Source organism: Mytilus trossulus, chromosome 6, assembly GCF_036588685.1.
Source record: "Mytilus trossulus isolate FHL-02 chromosome 6, PNRI_Mtr1.1.1.hap1, whole genome shotgun sequence".
Classification (NCBI taxonomy): domain Eukaryota; kingdom Metazoa; phylum Mollusca; class Bivalvia; order Mytilida; family Mytilidae; genus Mytilus; species Mytilus trossulus.
In genome coordinates this window covers 20,606,981-20,631,177 of record NC_086378.1, presented here as the reverse complement: position 1 = coordinate 20,631,177, position 24,197 = coordinate 20,606,981, and the positions used below count along the sequence as shown (strand labels likewise).

The window sequence follows — 24,197 nt, the reverse complement described above, 5'->3', positions numbered from 1 at the left end:
GTATTATATTACTGAAAATACATATATTGTATTATTAAATGATATGAGCAAATAAGCCCTAATACGGATAAATCAGCATGTGCAATACTTAAAACGTTCCACTGTCGATATAAATCAAGATTTAATATTGCTCTTCGAACAGGGCCAATACGGAAAAAAACAGGGCCAATACAGAAAAAAGCGGGAAAAAAGCTGTATTAGCCCTAGGGCTCATACAGGACGTTCACTTCCGGTTTTCAATTTTCTTACGCCATTACTTAACTTTGGAAGTATCGTTATGCATAAAAACATTTGTATAATATTTTTTAATTAAAGTCATAAAATAAACAGGTTAAATGATGTGCAATGTTTTGTAACGTCTTAAAGTTTTGAAACGGAAAAAACAGGGCCAATACAGAAAAAAGCGGGGAAAAAGCTGTATTGGCCCATGGGCTAATACGGGACGTTCACTTCCGGTTTTTAATTCTGTTATAATCATTTAATAAAAGTGTTATGAACTGGCTGTTTCTGTATTGGCACTGGTATAGATTCTCGGTCAGCTGTATTGGCCCTCGACCCTACGGGTCTCGAGGCCAATACAGCAAACCTTGAATCTATACCAGTGCCAATACAGAAACAGCCAGTTCATAACACTATATTACTGAAAATACATATACTGTACATGTATCATATTACTGAAAATACAGATATTGTACATGTATTATATTACTGAAAATACAGATATTGTATGTATACATGTATTATAATTCTGAAAATACAGATATTTTTTTTATTTTTTTTGTATAATCGAAAGATAGGTTTTGCAAAAGATCATTTTCCCATTTCAAATTTTGAAAATATTATTCAGCATTTCTTGAAATCAAAAATTTTAACCTTGCATTTTGTGTTAACTTTTTAATATACCTACTTTTAGTAAACGTTAAATATACATTTGTACTCCAATCCCATTAATATAAAAGTTTTAGCTTTAATTTAAAAAGAAAAACCATGCACCTCTTTGCCTAATGTTACTTAAATATGACAAAGTTCAACCATCTGTCATTTGTGGAAAATATTTAATATAAAAATTCTTGCTTATATGAGCTGTTAGCCTTACATGTATATACCACATACAACTGTGCCCATTTGGAATGGAAGATAGACAGGGGTAGATTAATATGTCCCTAATATTTTGAAGGGAAGACATATGTTTTATTATTTAAAAGATACTTTTAACAGGTGATCTCAAGTGGTTCAGCTTTCATTTACATTGTAATACCAAAAATACCCTAATATTTTACTTAAATTGACTTAGTTTCAGCTATGTGTAAGTTTCAGCTATGTGTAAGTTTCAGCTATGTGTAAGTTTCAGCTATGTGTAAGTTTCAGCTATGTGTAAGTTTCAGCTATGTGTAAATTTCAGCTATGTGTAAGTTTTAGCTATGTGATTTCAGCTATGTCAGTATGTGTAAGTTTCAGCTATGTGATTTCAGCTATGTGTAAGAACTATTGTGATTAAAATATGTACATGTACACATGTACTACATTCTTGTACCTTTTTTTTCTAACCAGGTCTGAATTAGTGATTCTATACCATAAAAAAATCTTTTTGCTCTTGATGAAATACCCAGGAGGCTTAATCAGGCTAAGCAAGGTTAAAAGATAACAATCTTTTCTGCATAGTCTTGTCAGTCTTGAAGATTGCAACTCCAGTATATCTAACAGGTTCAGATATATCAGAGTTTATAGATACCAAATTAATCTGCATTGTGATAGTTTATATAAACATCTAGAGATCTATACACAATTTACAGAATTTGTATTCTCCTGTTGCAATGAATGGAAGCTAGTCATGATCGATTCGTGTTCTAATGTACATGGATGTATTTAGTGGGCAGGTAATAACTTCAAACATACTTTTAGTTGCATTTGACATTAAAAAGAGTTTTGAATCTACTGAATATTTTATACATACTCCATGTGATCCACAGCTATTGGCAGTGTTTTAGGTGGACCAATTCTACGAAGGTGGAAAATTCTGACGTCTCCCATATTCTTGCAGCTATGATATATCTTCTCTAATTACATCTTTTTGAACTGAAATGAAAACATGGGATATCTTGAGACAAAAACTTATGAACAGTTATGAGGAAAACTTGGAAAATTTCCGATAATTGAAAAAGCAGTTATTTTAACAGTTTATGGAATGCTGAGGTTGACATGATCTGATGCCTAGGGCAATGAGACATGACTGAAGGTACATTGCAATAAACAATCACCATGGAAATGAGATGTACCAATGCTAATACAACTGCATACCAAATACCATTGACTTATTATAAAAGGTTCCCTTTAAGTAAACATAAACACAAACTAATACATATAAACTAATAAAATTAGACCACAACTCATTAACTCAGGGAACAGGGTCAAACTAGATACCATTGAGATGGGAGCCATCTCTGCGGGCCCCACTGTCAATAACATGGGGTAAATAAGTTGTGTGGATAATCAGGTATGAAGCATTATTTGAAGTTATTACATACTCTCATGTGTGATTTTATTCTAAGATTTTAAGTTAAAACTGATAAATATTCTCAACTTACTTTCATTGTATAATAGTGATATGACTGCATGATGTGAACTCATTGTTGACTACTCTAAGGTGACTTCTGGATATATGGATTGATGTTTGAACAATATGTTTTAAGGTGCTGCCCAATTGATATTTGTCACATATTTTTAGAATTATGCCTTCAATATATTATGACCCACCAAGTATAATTATAAAGTATGAAAAATTAACCATTCTCGAGAGGTAGAGGGGACACAATTTGTTAAGAACAACGAACAGATGGACAGACCGACGGACTGACCTTTGACCTAGGATGCATACATTGTGACACATTCTCTGGTGTTGGTTAATATATATGTTAAGTTGAAAATGGTTGTCAGGTATAAAGTATGAAATAATAACAGCTGTCCTCTCAAAATAGTGTGAATCAAATTTGTTAGCGATGGACAGACCAACAGACAGACAGACCTTTGACCTAGGAAGTTGTACATACATCATGACACACCCTCTGGGTTGGTTAAAATGGATGTCAAGTATAATATTTGAAATCATAACTGTTCTCAAGATATAAAGCGGACACGATCTTCACCACAGGACATGGGTTGTCAACTGAAACCAAAGTTTTTGACCTTGACCTTTGACCTAGGAAGTTGTACATACATCATGACACACCCTCTGGTGTTGGTTAAGAAACATGTTAAGTATTAAGTATAAAATCATAACGGTTATCTAGATATGGAGCGGACACGATCTTCACCACAGGACACGGGGTTGTCAACTGAAACCAGTTTTTTACCTTGACCTTTAACCTAGGAAGTTGTTCATACATCATGACACACCCTCTGGTGGTGGTTAATAAACATGTAAAGTAGAAAGTATGAAATCATAATGGTTCTCTAGATATGGAGCAGACAAAGTGTTACGGACGGACGGACAGACGGACAGGCTGACAGACTGATCACTATAGGGTGACCCGACTTTGGGGGGGCCCTAATAATCTCTATGGTATTGAGATGTGCCAATGCTAACACAACTGCATACCAAATATCATTGACCTACCACTAGTGGTTCCCCATAAACTGACCTAATCACAAACTAATACATGTAAACAGAGCAAAGTAGGGATAAACAAGTACCTGGCCACGTCCACTGTGTTCTTTTTTTTGTTTTTAGATGATCACTTCAATAACATTGAACGGAGATGAAGAGAAATTACCGATTTTGGAGACAATGATTAATAATAGCAAAAATTCAATTTACAATGGAGTTCCAATATATAGTGTTCTTGGAAATAAAAATAAACTGTTATCACAGGAAAATGTCTCACTTTTTTGTAATTTGATTATGCAAATGTTGGCTTTTAAATAGCAATACTTATCAAGTTAAATAAGTTAGGCAAATATTCAAAGTCAATGAACCTATCTTGTCTGACATGACTGAGGTACTAAGCTTAGCAAACTTCATATAAATGAGATGTGCAACTGCATACCAAATATCATATATATTATACCCGATTTTGTCGATTTCCAGAATAAAAATAAAATTGACTTTTCATGCTTTTTTATTCTCGCTGACCCTAACAAATGCATTATCCCTGAAAAATAATTAAAATAACCTTTTTTATGAAATGAAATGCATTAATCACTAACAGAAGTGGTGAAAATTTATGTTGTGAAAAAATGAAACTTCCAGTTAAAAATAGACAAATCAATTATTAATGACCTTGAAATGTCGTTTGCACAAATAATTTTGCAGAACGAAACCTGTGTTTAAAATCAATTACACAATAAGTTCATTTCCCTTATTTGTCACCAGTCCGTCAGATGCATGTTCTCATAGAAATAGACTTGTCCAAATGTGGACAAGTGGAAGTTCAAGACATCAAGTCAAAGTACTGAATTTTAACAAATCATTTCATATTTTCTTGTTTCATAGATAATAAAAAAATATCGTCCATTTGGATAAAAAAAAAACGGGAATGAATGACAACAGATTATTTAACCTGATATTCTCGTTTTTCCAGTGGATGAGTCTATTACGTTTTTGACACGTGTGTTAAAACTTATTTTGGTACGATGTTTTTACATTTTATTTTATTTATCAGTTTTTGTGCTTATTATTATTCACCAAGTTTTGATTACGAGCTTCAGACGTTCATCTGTTGTTCTTGTTTGCGAAATGACGATTTTTTTTCCGTCTTTCAGTGATCGGGAAGGACGTGCGCCCTGCGCCTATAGCGCATATTCACAAGAAATGGCGCATAGAGTGACAAATGTAAGCGCCCACGTGGCGCACGATATGTTTCACATCGTTTCGAAACGTTTAGATATCGTCAAATAGTTTTCCGATCGTGTTCCGTGCCGCCATGTGTGTGAATAACTGTATAATGTTCCTCCAATCATAGGAGCACCTATAAATTTTTAGGACGTCTCGGGTGTTTTCCTATGGTAATAGAACCATGCGGTTTAACGTCTCGGGTGTTTTCCTATGGTAATAATAGAACCATGCGGTTTAACTGATAACCCCAAAAACCCCAAAAACGCAATTAACCATCATTCATGATATAATTTTTTATAAACAACTTTACATTTGTGAAATTTGGCTATTACAGACGAGATTTAACTCTAATAATAATCTTTTAATCTTTTAATTTAGTTTAGCTTGCTATTATTTAGATTGAAAACCCCTGAACCCTTTTTATGAATATAGTTTTTGTCTCCATAAAAGGCGCTTAACTGTCCTTGTCATTTTTTGGTCTTTGGCTCGTTTTGACATGTAAACATGACTTCAGCGAATTATTGTTTTGTTCTATCAATTAATGGTACTTTCTACTGTTATTCTTGTCATCTTGATGAAGTAATAATAATAATACAAGAAGTGCAGAGGACATTCCTGAAATCTCCTCTAATACGGAACGTCTGGAATGAGTATGGTATCGACGAAGACCCAAATTTAATGTTAAAAAAAACATTAACATGAACAAGCCAAGGCAACAGTAACAGTTTAAACATTGTAAATAAAGGTTTATCTTTAATATTGTCCGTTTTGAAAGAAGTTATTGTATATTCATTGAAATTACAGAATCACAGGAACAATATTATTTAAAATCATAAAGGTAAACTTGTACCAACACCTCTTTTTCAAAACATGAGAAAAATAATGATACTTTTTATTTTTTTTAAAGAAGTCAATTCGAATGGCCCACTCATTTGACAACATGGCCCATTATTTTTTTAAATGGCCCATTGAATTTATTTTTGGGGGGCCCTGGGCCCATAGTGAAAAAAACCTTCCAGATCACTGTCTTTGACCGTGTACCCCCCTTTTTACGGGAAATTATTCCACAAAAAATAATGTCATTCGATTTTTACAGCTGAGCAATAATATTTCATCAAACTAAAATTTAAGAATGATGACAAAATAGTATGACAAACATATTATAAGAAAGGTGAAATATATTTTTATTTTGTTTATCAGGTTTCTGTCTTGAAAGATTTTTTTTTATTTTTTTTCCTGACGGACCGACCCAACTTTTTCATGGAGAAAATCTGTAAACCAACAAATTAAAAAACCATGGCCTAAGGACTACACCTTTTTGGGTTTTTTTTAAATAACAACAAAGCATTCAAGTTTATTTTAGTATCAAAATATTGAGTTCTTGAAGGATATTTCCATTTTATTTGATTTTGACATAAATATTTGTGAACTGAAATATTTTGAGTTCTGTGAAAAATATCCAGTTTCTTTTTTCTTTTTCTTTTTTCATATATATGTTATAGTTTTAAATTTTAGTGTTGCTATTTCATAGCTGTCATATGTTTGGCTCTTTTACTTTTCTCATTTACTGTATTTGATTGGCAAACCTGGAATTAGAGCCTTATCCGTTTCCGAAATTTGATCTGGTTTTAGTATTTTCTTCATTTCCTGTTTACTTATGGCAGCCATTGTTGGGAAAACAGTAATATTTATTCTGCCGTAAGCGACAATACTACAATTTTCTAAATTTACCAGTTTTTATGATAAAAACCTGGATACAACAGTTATGGGTGGTGTTCAGTACTTCATTACTCTATTTTAAAAATTGAAGCCAAATAGTATCATGGCCAATTTCTGTTTGTTTATGTTATCCATGCCCACCGTCATTTTACACCAAATTTATGAAATTTTGGAAGCCTCTTTGAATAATTCTTTAGAAAATAATCTTTGGAAATTTACCCCTTTTCATTGCTTCGTGAAAAATCAATATGAGTACAACTTGTGACTTCATAATGAAACGCAGAAACGTAAAATTTTCAACAGAATGGCTTATACCCTATCTAGTCAATGTATTAGTTATAGTTTATCGTGATATTGGTCAATAAATCTGAATTTGAAATTTACGCTAAAAAAGGGGGCCATTTTAGGACCTTTTTGAACATACTCCTTTCACACCAAATACCATTGACCTAGCTAACATGAACATTTCATCTTTTAACCAGATGCTCCGCAGGGCGTAGCTTTATACGACCGCAGAGGTTGAACCCTGAACGGTTGGGGCAAGTATGGACACAACATTCAAGCTGGATTCAGCTCTAAATTTGGATTGTGATTAAATAGTTGACACAGCATAGGTTTCTGACACAGAATGAATGTATTCAAATGAACTTAAAAATTTTTGTTTTCTCTTAGAGCAATTCAATATGCTGTTGAATATTAATCCTCTCAAAAAAATGTTTGAAGAAATTTTCTTTTTATTAATGAAATTTCAAATGAGAAAAATTGAACCCAATTTTTTAATCACATCCCCCTTTCCCTTATTCCAAAACTAATTTCAATTAAAATATTCTAATGGAGTTTGCAACAATTACTACTCATTTAAATACATCATAAAATATTAAGATGTAAAAAAACTGCTTGTTATCACTGAATGGTAAAGATTATTTAAATTTATCAGTTGGTAGTAAAAAGTGAATATACATTGTATATTGTATATAACAAAGATTTAAGTTGATTCTGGACAAAGAAAGATAACTCCAATTAAAAACCAGATGCTCCGCAGGGCGTAGCTTTATACGACCGCAGAGGTTGAACCCTGAACAGTTGGGGCAAGTATGGACACAACATTCAAGCTGGATTCCGCTCTAAATTTGGATTGTGATTAAATAGTTGACACAGCATAGGTTTCTGACACAGAATGAATGTATTCAAATGAACTTCAAATTTTTGTTTTCTCTTAGAGCAATTCACTATGCTGTTGAATATTAATCCTCTCAAAAAAATGTTTGAAGAAATTTTCTTTTTATTTATGAAATTTCAAATGAGAAAAATTGAACCCAATTTTTTAATCACATCCCCCTTTCCCTTATTCCAAAACTAATTTCAATTAAAATATTCTAATGGAGTTTGCAACAATTACTACTCATTTAAATACATCATAAAATATTAAGATGTAAAAAAACTGCTTGTTATCACTGAATGGTAAAGATTATTTAAATTTATCAGTTGGTAGTAAAAAGTGAATATACATTGTATATTGTATATAACAAAGATTTAAGTTGATTCTGGACAAAGAAAGATAACTCCAATTAAAAAAAATACTTGCAGATATTTCTTGCTTACTTTACTGGACAAAGAAAGATAACTCTTAATTAAAAAAAAATTTGCTATTTCACAATATTGTGAAATTAGATAGTTCTTGCCATTGCACAATACTGTGCAATTGAAAAGACTTGCTATTGCACAATACTAAATATAATAATTTTAGATCCTGATTTGGACCAACTTGAAAACTGGGCCCAAAATCAAAAATATAAGTACATGTTTAGATTCAGCATATCAAAGAGGCCCAAGAATTTGATTTTTGTTAAAATCAAACTTAGTTTAATTTTGGACCCTTTGCACTTTAATTTAGACCAATTTTAAAACTGGACCAAAAATTAAGAATCTACATACACAGTTAGATTTGGCATATCAAAGAACCCCAATTATTCAATTTTTGATGAAATCAAACAATGTTTAATTTTGGACCTCGATTTGGGCCAACTTGAAAACTGGGCCAATAATCAAAAATCTAAGTACATTTTTAGATTCAGCATATCAAAGAACCCCAAGGTTTCAATTTTTGTTAAAATCAAACTAAGTTTAATTTTGGACCCTTTGGACCTTAATGTAGACCAATTTGAAAACGGGACCAAAAATTAAGAATCTACAAACACATTTAGATTCGGCATATTAAAGAACCCCAATTATTCAATTTTGATGAAATAAAACAAAGTTTAATTTTGGACCCTTTGGGCCCCTTTTTCCTTAACTGTTGGGACCAAAACTCCTAAAATCAATACCAACCTTCCTTTTATAGTCATTAACCTTGTGTTTAAATTTCATAGATTTCTATTTACTTATACTAACACTATGGTGCGAAAACCAAGAAAAATGCTTATTTGGGTTCCTTTTTGGACCCTAATTCCTAAACTGTTGGGACCGAAACTCCTAAAATCAATACCAACCTTCCTTTTGTGGTCATAAACATTGTGTTTAAATTTCATTGATTTCTATTTACTTTAACTAAAGTTATTGTGCGAAAACCAAGAATAATGCTTATTTGAGCCCTTTTTTGGCCCCTAATTCCTAAACTGTTGAAACCAAAACTCCCAAAATCAATCCCAACCTTTCTTTTGTGGTCATAAACCTTGTGTCAAAATTTCATAGATTTCTATTAACTTAAACTAAAGTTATAGTGCGAAAACCAAGAAAATGCTTATTTGGGCCCTTTTTGGCCCCTAATTCCTAAAATATTGGGACCAAAACTCCCAAAATCAATACCAGCCTTCCTTTTATGGTCATAAACCTTGTGTTAAAATTTCATAGATTTCTATTCACTTTTACTAAAGTTAGAGTGCGAAAACTAAAAGTATTCGGACGACGACGACGACGACGACGACGACGCCAACGTGATAGCAATATACGACGAAAATTTTTTCAAAATTTGCGGTCGTATAAAAATTCTTGCAGATATTTCTTGCTTACTATACTGGACAAAGAAAGATAACTCTTAATTAAAAAAAAATTTGCTATTTCACAATATTGTGAAATTAGATATTTCTTGCCACTGCACTGTGCAAGTGAAAAGACTTGCTATTGCACAATACTTAATATAATAATTTTAGATCCTGATTTGGACCAACTTGAAAACTGGGCCCATAATCAAAAATCTAAGTACATGTTTAGATTCAGCATATCAAAGAGGCCTAAGAATTTAATTTTTGTTAAAATCAAACTTAGTTTAATTTTGGACCCTTTGCACTTTAATTTAGACCAATTTTAAAACTGGACCAAAAATTAAGAATCTACATACACAGTTAGATTTGGCATATCAAAGAACCCCAATTATTCAATTTTTGATTTTGGACCTCGATTTGGGCCAACTTGAAAACTGGGCCAATAATCAAAAATCTAAGTAACATTTTTAGATTCAGCATATCAAAGAATCCCAAGGTTTCAATTTTTGTTAAAATCAAACTAAGTTTAATTTTGGACCCTTTGGACCTTAATGTAGACCAATTTGAAAACGGGACCAAAAATTAAGAATCTACATACACAGTTAGATTCGGCATATTAAAGAACCCCAATTATTCAATTTTGATGAAATCAAACAAAGTTTAATTTTGGACCCTTTGGGCCCCTTTTTCCTTAACTGTTGGGACCAACACTCCCAAAATCAATACCAACCTTCCTTTTATAGTCATAAACCTTGTGTTTAAATTTCATAGATTTCTATTTACTTATACTAACGCTATGGTGTGAAAACCAAGAATAATGCTTATTTGGGCCCTTTTTGGGCCCCTAATTCCTAAACTGTTGAAACCAAAACTCACAAAATCAATCCCAACCTTTCTTTTGTGGTCATAAACCTTGTGTCAAAATTTCATAGATTTCTATTAACTTAAACTAAAGTTATAGTGCGAAAACCAAGAAAATGCTTATTTGGGCCCTTTTTGGCCCCTAATTCCTAAAATGTTGGGACCAAAACTCCCAAAATCAATACCAGCCTTCCTTTTGTGGTCATAAACCTTGTGTTAAATTTCATAGATTTCTATTCACTTTTACTAAAGTTAGAGTGCGAAAACTAAAAGTATTCGGACGACAACGACGACAACGACGACGACGACGCCAAAGTGATAGCAATATACGACGAAAATTTTTTCAAAATTTGCAGTCGTATAAAAACTGATTTAATCACAAACTTATACATATAAAAAAGCAAAAGATTCAAAGTCAATAGACAATGAATAAAGAGGCAGGGCCAAGTAATCACCATGGAAATGACATATAGTGTTAATGCTGATACAACTGAATACCAATGGTTCCCTCAGAACTGTTCTAATCACAAACTAATAAATGTTAACAAAGCAAAATGTTCATGACATAGGGGCAAAGCCAAAAATCTCCAATGGAAATGAGATATATATACCAATGCTTATACAACTGTATATTAACTATCATCGATCTACCACTAGACTTGTAGAGCTAAAAATGTATACATATAACCAGACAATTTAACATTACAATGTAGATGAATGGAAAATGGTTTTGGGCAGGAAAAGTGATGCAATTATTAAAGTGAATTCTGCTATTAAGCAGTATGCAATTAAGTGGAGTTGACTGCATTTACTTTTAAACTTGTATAGTGATTCAATATAATAATTGCTTCTGATATTTGGCATGAAACTATGTTGTTTTACGTCTTATTTTGTACTCCTTTAAAAAAGGTGATGCTGATAGCTAGTGTATATCAATATAATAGCATGTGTTTTTGACTTTTAAAACTATTGTCTTTTAACTGGATTAAAATTATTTTTTTAATCTAAATTTTCATAAGATTAGAATTTACTGAAATGTAATTAAATAATGCATTCAATCACCTATCTTGATCAAGGTCCTATCAGGTGTGTCAATCTACCTGTACAAGTGATTAGCCATCTTTAGCCGATATCCCCATGGGTTTTAAAACTGTAACAAGTCATTTCTGCTAGTAGTCTTTTGTTATTTATGTATTATTGTCATTTTGTTTATTTTCTTTGGTTACATCTTCTGACATCAGAATCGGACTTCTTGAACTGAATTTTAATGTGCGTATTGTTATGCATTTACTTTTCTACATTGGTTAGAGGTATAGGGGTAGGGTTGAGATCTCACAAACATGTTTAACCCCCCCGCATTTTTGCGCCTGTCCCAAGTCAGGAGCCTCTGGCCTTTGTTAGTCTTGTATTATTTTAATTTTAGTTTCTTGTGTACAATTTGGAAATTAGTATGGTGTTCATTATTACTGAACTAGTATATATTTGTTTAGGGGCCAGCTGAAGGACGCCTCCGGGTGCGGGAATTTCTCGCTACATTGAAGACCTGGCTGTTGGAGACCTTCTGCTGTTGTTTTTTATTTGGTCGGGTTGTTGTCTCTTTGACACATTCCCCATTTCCATTCTCAATTTTAATTGATAATAATTGCTAAGAAAATGGCTACAACAGGAGAACAAAAATAAATTTTGACAATAGCGGGCCTTTGGCAGGGACAATTTAACAATGGCACAGGTCATTTAACCGTGGCAGAAGATATTTAAACAATGGTAGTGCCCCTCCTGTCATCATAAAACAGGTCATAGAGATAGCTGATACTGATTGGGGTGATGGCCAATGTATTTCAAAGCTATCAGCAGCCAACAATTTAAAGGATTTAGACAGACAATATAATAAATGGAAACATTAACATTCTTGCAAATCTACAAACAGAAAACTTTTTTATGCAGAGCCATAGATATTCCCTAGATGATGTACAAAATGGATGACATGAAACAGGATTTGTAAAGTACAATGCACATCTTTGCATTTTTCAACTATGAAACAAAATTGATCAGACAAATATCAAAATCTGTAAAATTTTATGGACCTGAATTTTATTTATAATAACAAGAAATTCTGGTCTGTCAAGTTTGATATGCAGAAGACTCTTCTTTGAAAATTCTGAGAAAACATTTTCAAGTTAAAAGTATGTTCACCTCAAATGGAATCTTATCTTAATTTATTATTTCTTTTGGATATTTTGGGAAATATTTTGCATCAATAAAATTACAAAAGGTACAATGTAGTACTTAACTGCGTAAAAATGTCAGGCTGGCAATGAAAATTTCATGTCAAAATTGGGTGTCAAAATTTGCTATAAAAGTCCAGACAGAATAAAACAGCATCAGCGTTATAACGTCGTAGGAAGGGGAGGGGTCACAGAATTTATTTTAAATAGCCTTTCAAGGCGTCATTATTATTTGGCCCTATTCTAGATTCTCAATCAGCTGTACTTGACCTCAATTCTTCAAGTCTTGGGTACAATATGACCTCAAATCTATCACAGGGCAAATACAGAAACAGCCAGTTAATAGCGCTATATGTCTCTACCAACACCAATTATTGTTGTGTCATATGGTTTTGTATGTCATATGTTTTTGTATCATACATATTTCATCAGTTGCAATTTCAATCACGTATATTGTGGCATGTTTTTTGGTTCCTATATTTGCAACCACAAAAACACTACAACTTGACAAGTTTAAAACATATTCAATGTCGCTTCAAAAGACATTAGAACTGACATAATAAGCCATTTTTTTTAATGTCAAAATATGCATTACTAGAATAGTTGTTGTAAAGTACAGCTATGTCATTTGCCTGTCAGACACTGAATCTTCAAGACATGCATAGATGCCAACCCCCTTTTCACACAATCAGTAACAAACTATCAAATTTTCTGTATTTTTGAAAAGTTTTCAATAATCATTCATGAACGTGCATTTACCAATAAAATTTACTGACGAGTGGTTGCAAAGTGATGTGCACTAAAATTTGTTGTTCTCGACTTGTACATTTTCGTTTTGTCAAGGAGAAGTAGAGAAAGGGGGAAAGCTACTTCATAAAATGCAAATTTCCCTCTTCGGAAGTCAAGTAGTTACCCAACAATAGGTTGATAACTCCTGAGAAACCAGAAGCATTACATTGGCGTTTTCTAAATACCGGACCAGGACGGAAAAATAATGATAAATAAAAATTTTAAAAAATGATTGCAAATTGAACGGCGATGATTGGAAATCCGTAACTATTCAACTTTGACCGTAATAGCGTATTTTTTATTGCAAAATCGGAAAAAAAAAGAAAAAAATCGTAATGGTTGGCATCTATGGACATGCAAGTGTCATGTGTTTTTTTGGTAGTTTTTATTACAAACCAGTGAGTTAAAATTAACAGGGTTCATGAAATGTATGTAAAATTGTTGTTCAAAACTCCATTTATTCAATAATCTACTGACAATTCTTTTTATAAATCTAAATACATAAAGATGAAAACAGTCTAAGCTTTGTAACCGGAGACCATGAATTTCATTACAAAATTGCTTGTCTCGACTAGGACTTGAACCCGGGACCTCTGTGTTACAAGGCAGCGCGCTAACCGACTGAGCTAAAGAAGTACTCCCTCAGCTCAACTGCTTACGGCTGACTAAGTATCTACTAAGTTTTTCTAAGGGAAGCAATCCCTTCACACTTCCCCACCTCAAGAGTCATTACATGTATACTCTATAATGATGATATTTTCATCTTTTTTATATTTATATTTTAACCTGGCTAGGTAATTCTTCTAATCATGGGTTATTATTGTTGGGCGCCAATGTAACCAGAGAACACAAATTTCATTACAAAATTGCTTGTCTCGACCAGGACTCGAACCCGGGACCCTTGTGTTACAAGGTAGCCCGCTACCGACTGAGCTAAAGAAGTACTCCCTTAGCTCAAACGCTTATGGCTGACTAAGTATGTAATCTACTACGTTTTTCTAAGGGAAGCAATCCCGTCACAGCTTTTTACATTTAAATCACAAATTTTGAAAACTACATTTAAAAATTCAAAAAAGTAATGTCTTTTGTAGAAACCCAGTGCGAATCTGAAATTTTTTTACAAAGTTACAATTTATGCACATGAAACATCAACCAAAAACTATTTACCACTTAAGTTTTAGTACTGAAAAGAATTAAATTACAGAACATGACTTCAGAAAATACTAATTTCCTGATTTTAGGCTTAAATTAAAATGTTGATTGTTTGCCCTTTACTGACCGACCCTATAAATTCGTTGCGCCTGAAAATCTTTCATTTGTATTTACCAGCAAGATTTTATTTTATTTTATTTTTTGTTCCTACCAAAAATCTTATATTTGTATATTATCTTTAACGTATAAGGTCCAGCCCGTTTGGTATCACCTGAGCATTTGACATGAACACTTGCATTTGAAGTTTCAAAGCATTTGTTTGAAATCGATGTTCAGCATGTGAACGCTTCCTGAAATCATGATATGACGAACGCTACTCTGTACCTTTATATTTATAGAGCAGGGTTCATTTATAAATAAGTTCGTTTGATACAAAATTATCAACGTGTGTACAAACTAATTTGTGAACGGACACATGTTGTATTCTTTGTAGGGATGGCCTTTTGTGATCCGCAGATCGGGATGATTATGTTAACGATGCCGCTATATTATTTATATCTGATTTGAATCAGGCTTAAATTAAAATATTGTTTGTTTGCAGTTTACCGACCGACCCTTGAAAAACCTCCCGACTGTGAAAACTTTATTGCTTTAAATTTGAAGAAATTTTTTTTAATACCTCTATTGACGCGATCCGGAACTTTGGGTCCTTTCCGGTAATGATTTAAAGTCTGGGTCAATTACGCATTTCAAGTTCCGTTTTTCTTAGCTTCCCGTCAAGTGTTCATGTGACCATTAAATGATAAAGCACATGGAAATTGTTTACAGGTATCCATGAAGTCACGGAGGAGTACTCTACGCTGTTGTCTCGTGTCAATTTTAAGACAAATAACAAACAAAAAAGTTTATTAGTAAACTGTTTATACAGATTCAGGCACATGTAATCATGTGTGATGATATCATTGACGATGATGCAGCGGATATTCATAACTGACACGATAACCATTCTGTCTCAAACAAATCGGGTTCAGATTCTGTGGAGCCTGACTTTATGGAACCAATTTCAGTGGTTAAATAATTCGACAGCAGCTTGAAGTTAAGCATATTTTCTACAAATCGTTGTGTAAAGACGACAAAGATGAAACCACTCCTCCGTGACTTAAATCTTCATGGATATCTGTAAACCCGCCTGTACGGAGGAAGGGCTCATTTGAAATGTTAATGGATATAGATCATGCCAAATCAATAAGAAGCAACCCTAACTACACAAAGATGTAGAGAAAATGAATGGTTAGCTTGAAAAATAAATATACTCTCTCCATATTAAATCTATCTTCGATTGCAATGAGTATGCTCCTTTATGATAAGGGGGGCTGCCCCACTCATTGCAATTATTCTCTTTCTTACAATATTAAATATATCCAAACTGTGTGGCCTGTGTGAATTCAATTAAAACATGTCCTTAGGAGCTATGCTGCCAAATTTTTATGCATTAAAAACATTTCAGTACAGACCATTTACTTTTAATGGGGTGCTATGGATTTCACCCCAAACTTTAGATTTCTCTGGTTTTTATTAAATCCTGGCAAAAATATAACCTTATCATATATAATTAAATATTGTTAGAAATATGAAAACAGCCTGATGTCTTAATACTTTTTTTCAATTTAGGAAGATTCAATGGTAATTTTTTTTTTTTTATTAAAAATACACTCTTTAATAAGTGTCTTATAAATCTATAATATATACATTTTTCTGATGAAAATACTCTACTCATGAGAACATTCTAGTCAAGAAGCATACATGTCTGAATATATTTCTTTAATCAAAGAGCTGAATAGCTCTGAGGGGAAAGACGGCCCTTGTTTCTATTTAATTATGTTTTTGGAAAGGGTATCTTTTGATAGTTTTCAAATGAAGAATTAACCAGATGCTTCGCAGGGCGTAGCTTTATACGACCGCAGAGGTTGAACCCTGAACGGTTGGGGCAAGTATGGACACAACATTCAAGCTGGATTCAGCTCTAAATTTGGATTGTGATTAAATAGTTGACACAGCATAGGTTTCTGACACAGAATGAATGTGTTCTAATGAACTTAAAATTTTTGTTTTCTCTTAGAGCAATTCACTATGCTGTTCAATATTAATCCTCTCAAAATAATGTTTGAAGAAATTTTCTTTTTATTTATGAAATTTCAAATGAGAAAAATTCAACCCAATTTTTTAATCACATCCCCCTTTCCCTTATTCCAAAACTAATCTCAATTAAAATATTCTAATGGAGTTTGCAACAATAACTACTCATTTAAATACATCATAAAATAAACTGTAAATAAAATGTAAAAAAACTGCTTGTTATCACTGAATGGTAAAGATTATTTAAATTTATCAGTTGGTAGTAAAAAGTGAATATACATTGTATATTGTATATAACAAAGATTTAAGTTGATTCTGGACAAAGAAAGATAACTTCAATTAAAAAATTCTTGCAATAAGATATTTCTTGCTTACTATTTTGGACAAAGAAAGATAACTCTAATTATTTATTTTTTTGCTATTTCACAATATTGTGAAATTAGATATTTCTTGCCATTGCACAATACTGTGCAATTGAAAAGACTTGCTATTCCACAATACTTAATATAATAATTTTAGATCCTGATTTGGACCAACTTGAAAACTTACAGGGCCCATAATCAAAAATCTAAGTACATGTTTAGATTCAGCATATCAAAGAAGCCCAGGAATTTAATTTTTGTTAAAATCAAACTTAGTTTAATTTTGGACTCTTTGGACCTTAATGTAGGCCAATTTGAAAACGGGACCAAAAATGAAGAATCTACATACACAGTTAGATTTGGCATATCAAAGAACCCCATTTATTCAATTTTTGATGAAATTAAAAAAGTTTAATTTTGGACCCCGATTTGGGCCAACTTGAAAACTGGGCCAATAATAAAAAATCTAAGTTCATTTTTAGATTCAGCATATCAAAGAACCCCAAGGATTCAATTTTTGTTAAAATCAAACTAAGTTTAATTTTGGACCCTTTGGACCTTAATGTAAACCAATTTGAAAACAGGACCAAAAGTTAAGAATCTACATACACAGTTAGATTCGGCATATCAAAGAACCCCAATTATTCAATTTTGATGAAATCAAACAAAGTTTAATTTTGGACCCTTTGGGCCCCTTTTTCCTAAACTGTTTGGACCAAAACTCCCAAAATCAATACCAACTTTCCTTTTATGGTCATTAACCTTGTGTTTAAATTTCATAGATTTCTATTTACTTATACTAACGCTATGGTGCGAAAACCAAGAAAAATGCTTATTTGGGTCCCTTTTTGGCCCCTAATTCCTAAACTGTTGGGACCTAAACTCCTAAAATCAATACCAATCTTCCTTTTGTGGTCATAAACATCATGTTTAAATTTCATTGATTTCTATTTACTTAAACTAAAGTTATTGTGCGAAAACCCAGAATAATGCTTATTTGGGACCTTTTTTGGCCCCTAATTCCTAAAAAGTTAAATCCAAAACTCCCAAAATCAATCCCAACCTTTCTTTTGTGGTCATCAACCTTGTGTCAAAATTTCATATATTTCTATTAACTTAAACTAAAGTTATAGTGCGAAAACTAAGAAAATGCTTATTTGGGCCCTTTTTGGCCCCTAATTCCTAAAATGTTGGGACCAAAACTCCCAAAATCTATACCAACCTTCCTTTTAAGGTCATAAACCTTGTGTTAAAATTTCATAGATTTCTATTCACTTTTACTAAAGTTAGAGTGCGAAAACTAAAAGTATTCGGACGACGACGACGACGACGACGCCAACGTGATAGCAATATACGACGAAAATTTTTTCAAAATTTGCGGTCGTATAAAAAGAGAACAGCTAGAACATGTAGAAAGGTTGACAATATTGAAATCAATTGTTGTTTATGTAATTTCATTTCCTTAGTTTAGGATTCAATTTGGACCAATGGAAGAGATCTGCATCTTCTAAATCTAAACATTTGATTAAAGTTGATAGCTAATTATCTAAAACTCAACTGAATTCTGTCATTTCACAACAACTACAATATTTTTTGAAATCTTGATTGTGTACCACTGAACTGCAGGCTAGGGCCATTTCCCATTTTTTGTGACAGTACTCTTGAATTTTTAAGTTTTTTCTTTAGAAAGTGTGGACTGAAAAATCTATTCAGTTTTAAATTTCCATTGTTAAAGTTCTGAGTTACAACTCTCATCACAGGGAAACAGGTACTAATGAAAAAACAATATGAGTGATGTAAACTGTGTGAAGCTTGTTTCCATATCTTAATTTTGAAATATTTGTAAATAATAAATATGTTTAAACTACAAAATGCTAATTTTTATTAATTTTTTTTTACCATTACAATGATTATGTAGGTACACAAAAATTTAGTTTTAATAGAAGACTACTAATCCAATGAAATGTCACATTTGAAGTGTTAAATACATTAACTTTTATTTTAGTGGATAATTACTCATCAATTGAGGTGCTCCTGAATTGGAGGAAGATTCTCAGAATTTTTACAGAAAAAAGTGGTCTCACCAATTAGCGAAAAGAAGAATTTTACCGACAAGAAGCGACAAGAAGAATATTTTTTTCTTGTCGCTAAATAGTCTTATTGACGCTTCTTGTCGCCTCTTGACGCTTCTTGTCTCTAATTAGTGAGACCCGAAAAAAGTAATAAAATCGTTTCTTTCCCCCCTCTCATGTAACCCCACGATCTTTGTTTATTTTGAAAGTTAACTGTTGTTGACCTACAAATTAAAGTATTGCATGTTGATGTTTAAATCATCTACAGTAAACAATATTATGTTTAGATTTAACAAATACAAATTTGTAATTAGTGCACGATCTCTAAGAATGATTTAAATAACCAGTGAACTGGTGAAGGACATCCCTGCTTCTTCCAAGAATGACGTCACTATAAAATACAATGTAGGTTGGATATATTTAGAATATCTCGTCATACTAATTTTTCCGGATTGTAAAATAAACGTAAAAAGTGTAAAGGAGAGTTCAAGATACGATAATTTCGTGAGAAACAGATGGGAAATGTGTAAAGAAGTGTTTAAAGTCAAACTATTCATTTCTGGGTCTCCTTCTCTTCAGTCTAAGTAAGATTTGTTGGGGGGTTTTCCACACCATAACATGTATAAAAACAAAATGAATGATGTGAGGGAGTGTCACTCTGGTCAATCCCATAGGGGAATTTGATGGCTTGAAGCCGTCTTTCCCCAAAAAACAGTTTTAGTCATAATGACATTCCTTGTTTATAAGTGTTCCAGTATTTAATAATTATATCATATTCTATGTCATAAATTGGATAATGACACTATGTTAAAGTTTCAGTTTTGGTTAAAAAGTTTTTTTATCTGAAAATGCCTGTTCATTTGATGTTGGTTTTCAGCATGTCCAGTGTTTGTTGTTTTAAAATGGGTTTTTATACGACCGCAAATTTTGAAAAAATTTTCGTCGTATATTGCTATCACGTTGGCGTCGTCGTCGTCGTCGTCGTCGTCGTCGTCGTCGTCGTCGTCGTCGTCGTCGTCGTCCGAATACTTTTAGTTTTCGCACTCTAACTTTAGTAAAAGTGAATATAAATCTATAAAATTTTATCACAAGGTTTATGACCACAAAAGGAAGGTTGGTATTGATTTTGGGAGTTTTGGTCCCAACATTTTAGGAATTAGGGGCCAAAAAGGGCCCAAATAAGCATTTTCTTGGTTTTCGCACTATAACTTTAGTTTAAGTTAATATAAATCTATGAAATTTTGACAAAAGGTTTATGACCACAAAAGAAAGGTTGGGATTGATTTTGGGAGTTTTGGTCACAACAGTTTAGGAATTAGGGGCCAAAAAGGGACCCAAATAAGCATTTTTCTTGGTTTTCGCACCATAACTTTAGTATAAGTAAATAGAAATCTATGAAATTTAAACACAAGGTTTATGACCATAAAAGGAAGGTTGGTAATGATTTTGGGAGTTTTGGTCCCAACAGTTTAGGAACAAGGGGCCCAAAGGGTCCAAAATGAAACTTTGTTTGATTTCATCAAAATTGAATAATTGGGGTTCTTTGATATGCCGAATCTAACTGTGTATGTAGATTTTTAACTTTTGTCCCTTTTTCAAATTGGTCTACATTAAGGTCCAAAGGGTCCAAAATTAAACTTCGTTTGATTTTGACAAAAAATTAATCGTTTGGGTTCTTTGATATGCTGAATCTAAAAATGTACTTAGATTCTTGATTATCGGCCCAGTTTTCAAGTTGGTCCAAATCGGGGTCCAAAATTAAACTTTGTTTGATTGCATCAAAAATTGAATAAATGGGGTTCTTTGATATGCCAAATCTAACTGTGTATGTAGATTCCTCATTTTTGGTCTTGTTTTCAAATTGGTCTACATTAAAGTCCAAAGGGTCCAAAATTAAACTTAGTTTGATTTTAACAAAAATTGAAATCTTGGGGTTCTTTGATATGCTGAATCCAAACATGTACTTAGATTTTTGATTATGGGCCCAGTATTCAAGTTGGTCCAAATCAGGATCTAAAATTATTATATTAAGTTTTGTGCAATAGCAAGTCTTTTCAATTGCACAGTATTGCGCAATGGCAAGAAATATCTTATTGCAAAATATTGTGAAATAGCAATTTTGTTTTTAATAAGAGTTATCTTTCTTTGTCCAGAATAGTAAGCTAGAAATATCTAATTGTAAGAATTTTTTTTATTTGGAGTTATCTTTCTTTGTCCAGAATCAACTTAAATCTTAATGTATATTCACTTTTTACTACCAACTGATAAATTAAAATAATCTTTACCATTCAGTGATAACAAGCAGTTTTTTTACATCTTAATATTTTATGATGTATTTAAATGAGTAGTTATTGTTGCAAACTCCATTAGAAATTTTAATTGAGATTAGTTTTGGAATAAGGGAAAGGGGGATGTGATTAAAAAAATTGGGTTCAATTTTCTCATTTGAAATTTCATAAATAAAAAGAAAATTTCTTCAAACATTTTTTTAAGAGGATTAATATTCAACAGCATAGTGAATTGCTCTAAGAGAAAACAAAAAAATTAAGTTCATTAGAACACATTAATTCTGTGTCAGAAACCTATGCTGTGTCAACTATTTAATCACAATCCAAATTTAGAGCTGAATCCAGCTTGAATGTTGTGTCCATACTTGTCCCAACCGTTCAGGGTTCAACATCTGCGGTCGTATAAAGCTACGCCCTGCGGAGCATCTGGTTTTTCTTCACAAGAAACTTGGTTTAGTGTAACTGCTGTTTTAAACTGTATTTTGGCTGATAAAATAAAATATTTTTCCAACCTACCGACCCTTCAGTCTGAAGGTACAGTCGGAAAACTGCAAACAAACATATTTTTAAGGTTGGCCTCAAAAGTGACAAAACCCTGTAAAGTGGAGAATATCTGGCAGTAAAATCGCCAAGTTGTCCATACAGATCATTTATAAATGCGATGTAAAATATGTGACAATTGTCAGAGTTTTTAGTCTTGTAGCATTTTTATTGGAAACAAAGGCACACACGATGTTTTTTAACACTCTAGGGACTTTTTCTACTAGTTATGTATGCCTGTCTGGACATATCTTATCAGTACAAAGTTATCTTTTACAGAAAATATTTAGGTAAGCATACAAGGTGCGTACGTAGTACAGAATATAAGTGCAAGTTCAAACTCTTCAAAGTTACAGGCATATAAACGTTAAAGATATGCGGCACAGCTCTATATTTTGATATTTTAAACAAATAGTACTGTGCATATGAATTAGCTTCACATTCTACATGAATTTTTTTTTTAAACTAATAGTTCCAGAAAACTTATTTGCAAAAAAAACTGGACACAAATGACATTATGCAGAGTTTGTATCTATAAAATAAAATATGCCTACCCATGACAAATAATATACAGAGAGCCAAGTTATTTTTTTGGGGAAAAAAATAAAATATTTTACCTACCTACCTACCCTGTTTCAAAACATAGGGTCGGAAAAGGGCAAACAAACAATATTTTAATTTAGGCCTTATAGTTATTTCCTGTTCGTGCACTGATCAAGTTTTTACTTCATATGAAAACATTTGACGCCGTTTTTGGACCTACGAAAATCAAAAAATAATTGAAAACAGTAAAAAATCATATACATGTATGGACACTATTTTCTTCCCCTTGCCAATATTTTCATGCTATTGACAGAACCGTCTAGTGCCTGTGATTAAGCCTTGACAAAACAATCTAAATACCTAAAAACATTCCACATAATTAAATAATAATAATAATATTATAATAATAATAATATAAGGCCAAATAAAATAATATGTGTGTTTCCTGTTTCCTCTTTGAAAAAAATTGGGTAGGTAGGTAGGGATTTTTTTTTATTTTACCATTTTTTTTTACATTGAGTCTATGGGAGAGAAATCCTGACTTTAACAGTGCTTATTGAAAAATGACCAAAAAAACTTTAGGGTAGGCTATTTCTAAGCTTAAAATATAGGGTAGGTAGGGAAACAGGAAACACACATGCTTTTTTATTTGGCCTAATAATAATGATAATAATAATATAATAATAATATTTTGAAAATATTAAAACATGCTTTTTAAATTTGAGTACTCTCGTGAAAACCGTATGCAGTGAAAACTGTTATTAGTAGAGTACACGACTTGGGCACTGAATAAAAACTCAATGGTTTTCATATTATGCAGAGAAAACTGTTTTTATTATGAATACACATCAGTCATCAGTCGTCATACGGAATACACATCACACAACACACAATGCAGAAGTGGGACCAAATATTTCAATTATGACTTCAACAGTTCAAATACCTAGCCTACTAAACGGTCAATTTTGGTGAAGTAAACAAGTATTGCCAAGTGCAATGTAGACCAGAGCTTATACATTGATGCACTGGAAACAAATATGAACATTTGCAAAAACGATCACAATAATGGCGGGAAAATAACAACAAATGATGATGCATAAAAAGAAACATTTCACTTTCAGCCTCACGCTAAACAGCTAAATAAAAAAATTCACATATTTCATACCTTCATAATTGATAAAACCATGATCTTCTAATCATAAATTTTGTTAAAGATCTCGATTTCATGTTTCTGTTATCTGATATCATGTTTTTTCTGCCGCCAAGAGTAAAATCTTTCGGAACTTCTCTGCTTCTGAAACTGAAACCGAAAGTACATTACGTAATCCGACACGCACATGTATGACTTTCCGAAAATGACTATTGACCTCTAGTCTTCTCGGCCCGACTACTGCATATTAAATTAAATCGATATGTCAATGAATATTTCAGTGATCCCGAACATAATTTTAATGTAACAAGTGTGGACACAGATCAGTATGGATGTCGTGGATGGTAGTGGAGAAAACTAGTTTCGTTTTCAATGTCACAGTTATAATTAAAAGAAAAATATACTAACAAAAGGCGTTATGTTAAAGGCCGTATGATGATTTGTTGTATATATGAACAACATATATACTAACAAAAGGCGTTATGTTAAAGGCCGTATGATGATTTGTTGTATATATGAACAACAGTTGGGATTGAATTATAGTTCAT

The 24,197-nt window shown here is 32.4% G+C and overlaps 1 protein-coding gene across 1 annotated transcript in view; it reads right to left on the bottom strand.

Moving 5' to 3' along the window:
* The window catches only part of LOC134722400 (uncharacterized), a 111,764-nt gene extending 87,976 nt beyond the window's left edge, over nucleotides 1-23,788 (bottom strand). Inside the window, exons 1-2 of the mRNA XM_063586019.1 lie at nucleotides 23,665-23,788; nucleotides 1,955-2,076 (exon numbers count right to left, since the gene is read on the bottom strand). Coding sequence (XP_063442089.1) covers nucleotides 1,955-2,031 — 77 coding nt within the window. The 5' untranslated portion in view covers nucleotides 2,032-2,076; nucleotides 23,665-23,788. The remainder of the gene's footprint in view (nucleotides 1-1,954; nucleotides 2,077-23,664) is intronic.
* Between the last annotated feature and the right edge of the window lie 409 nt (nucleotides 23,789-24,197).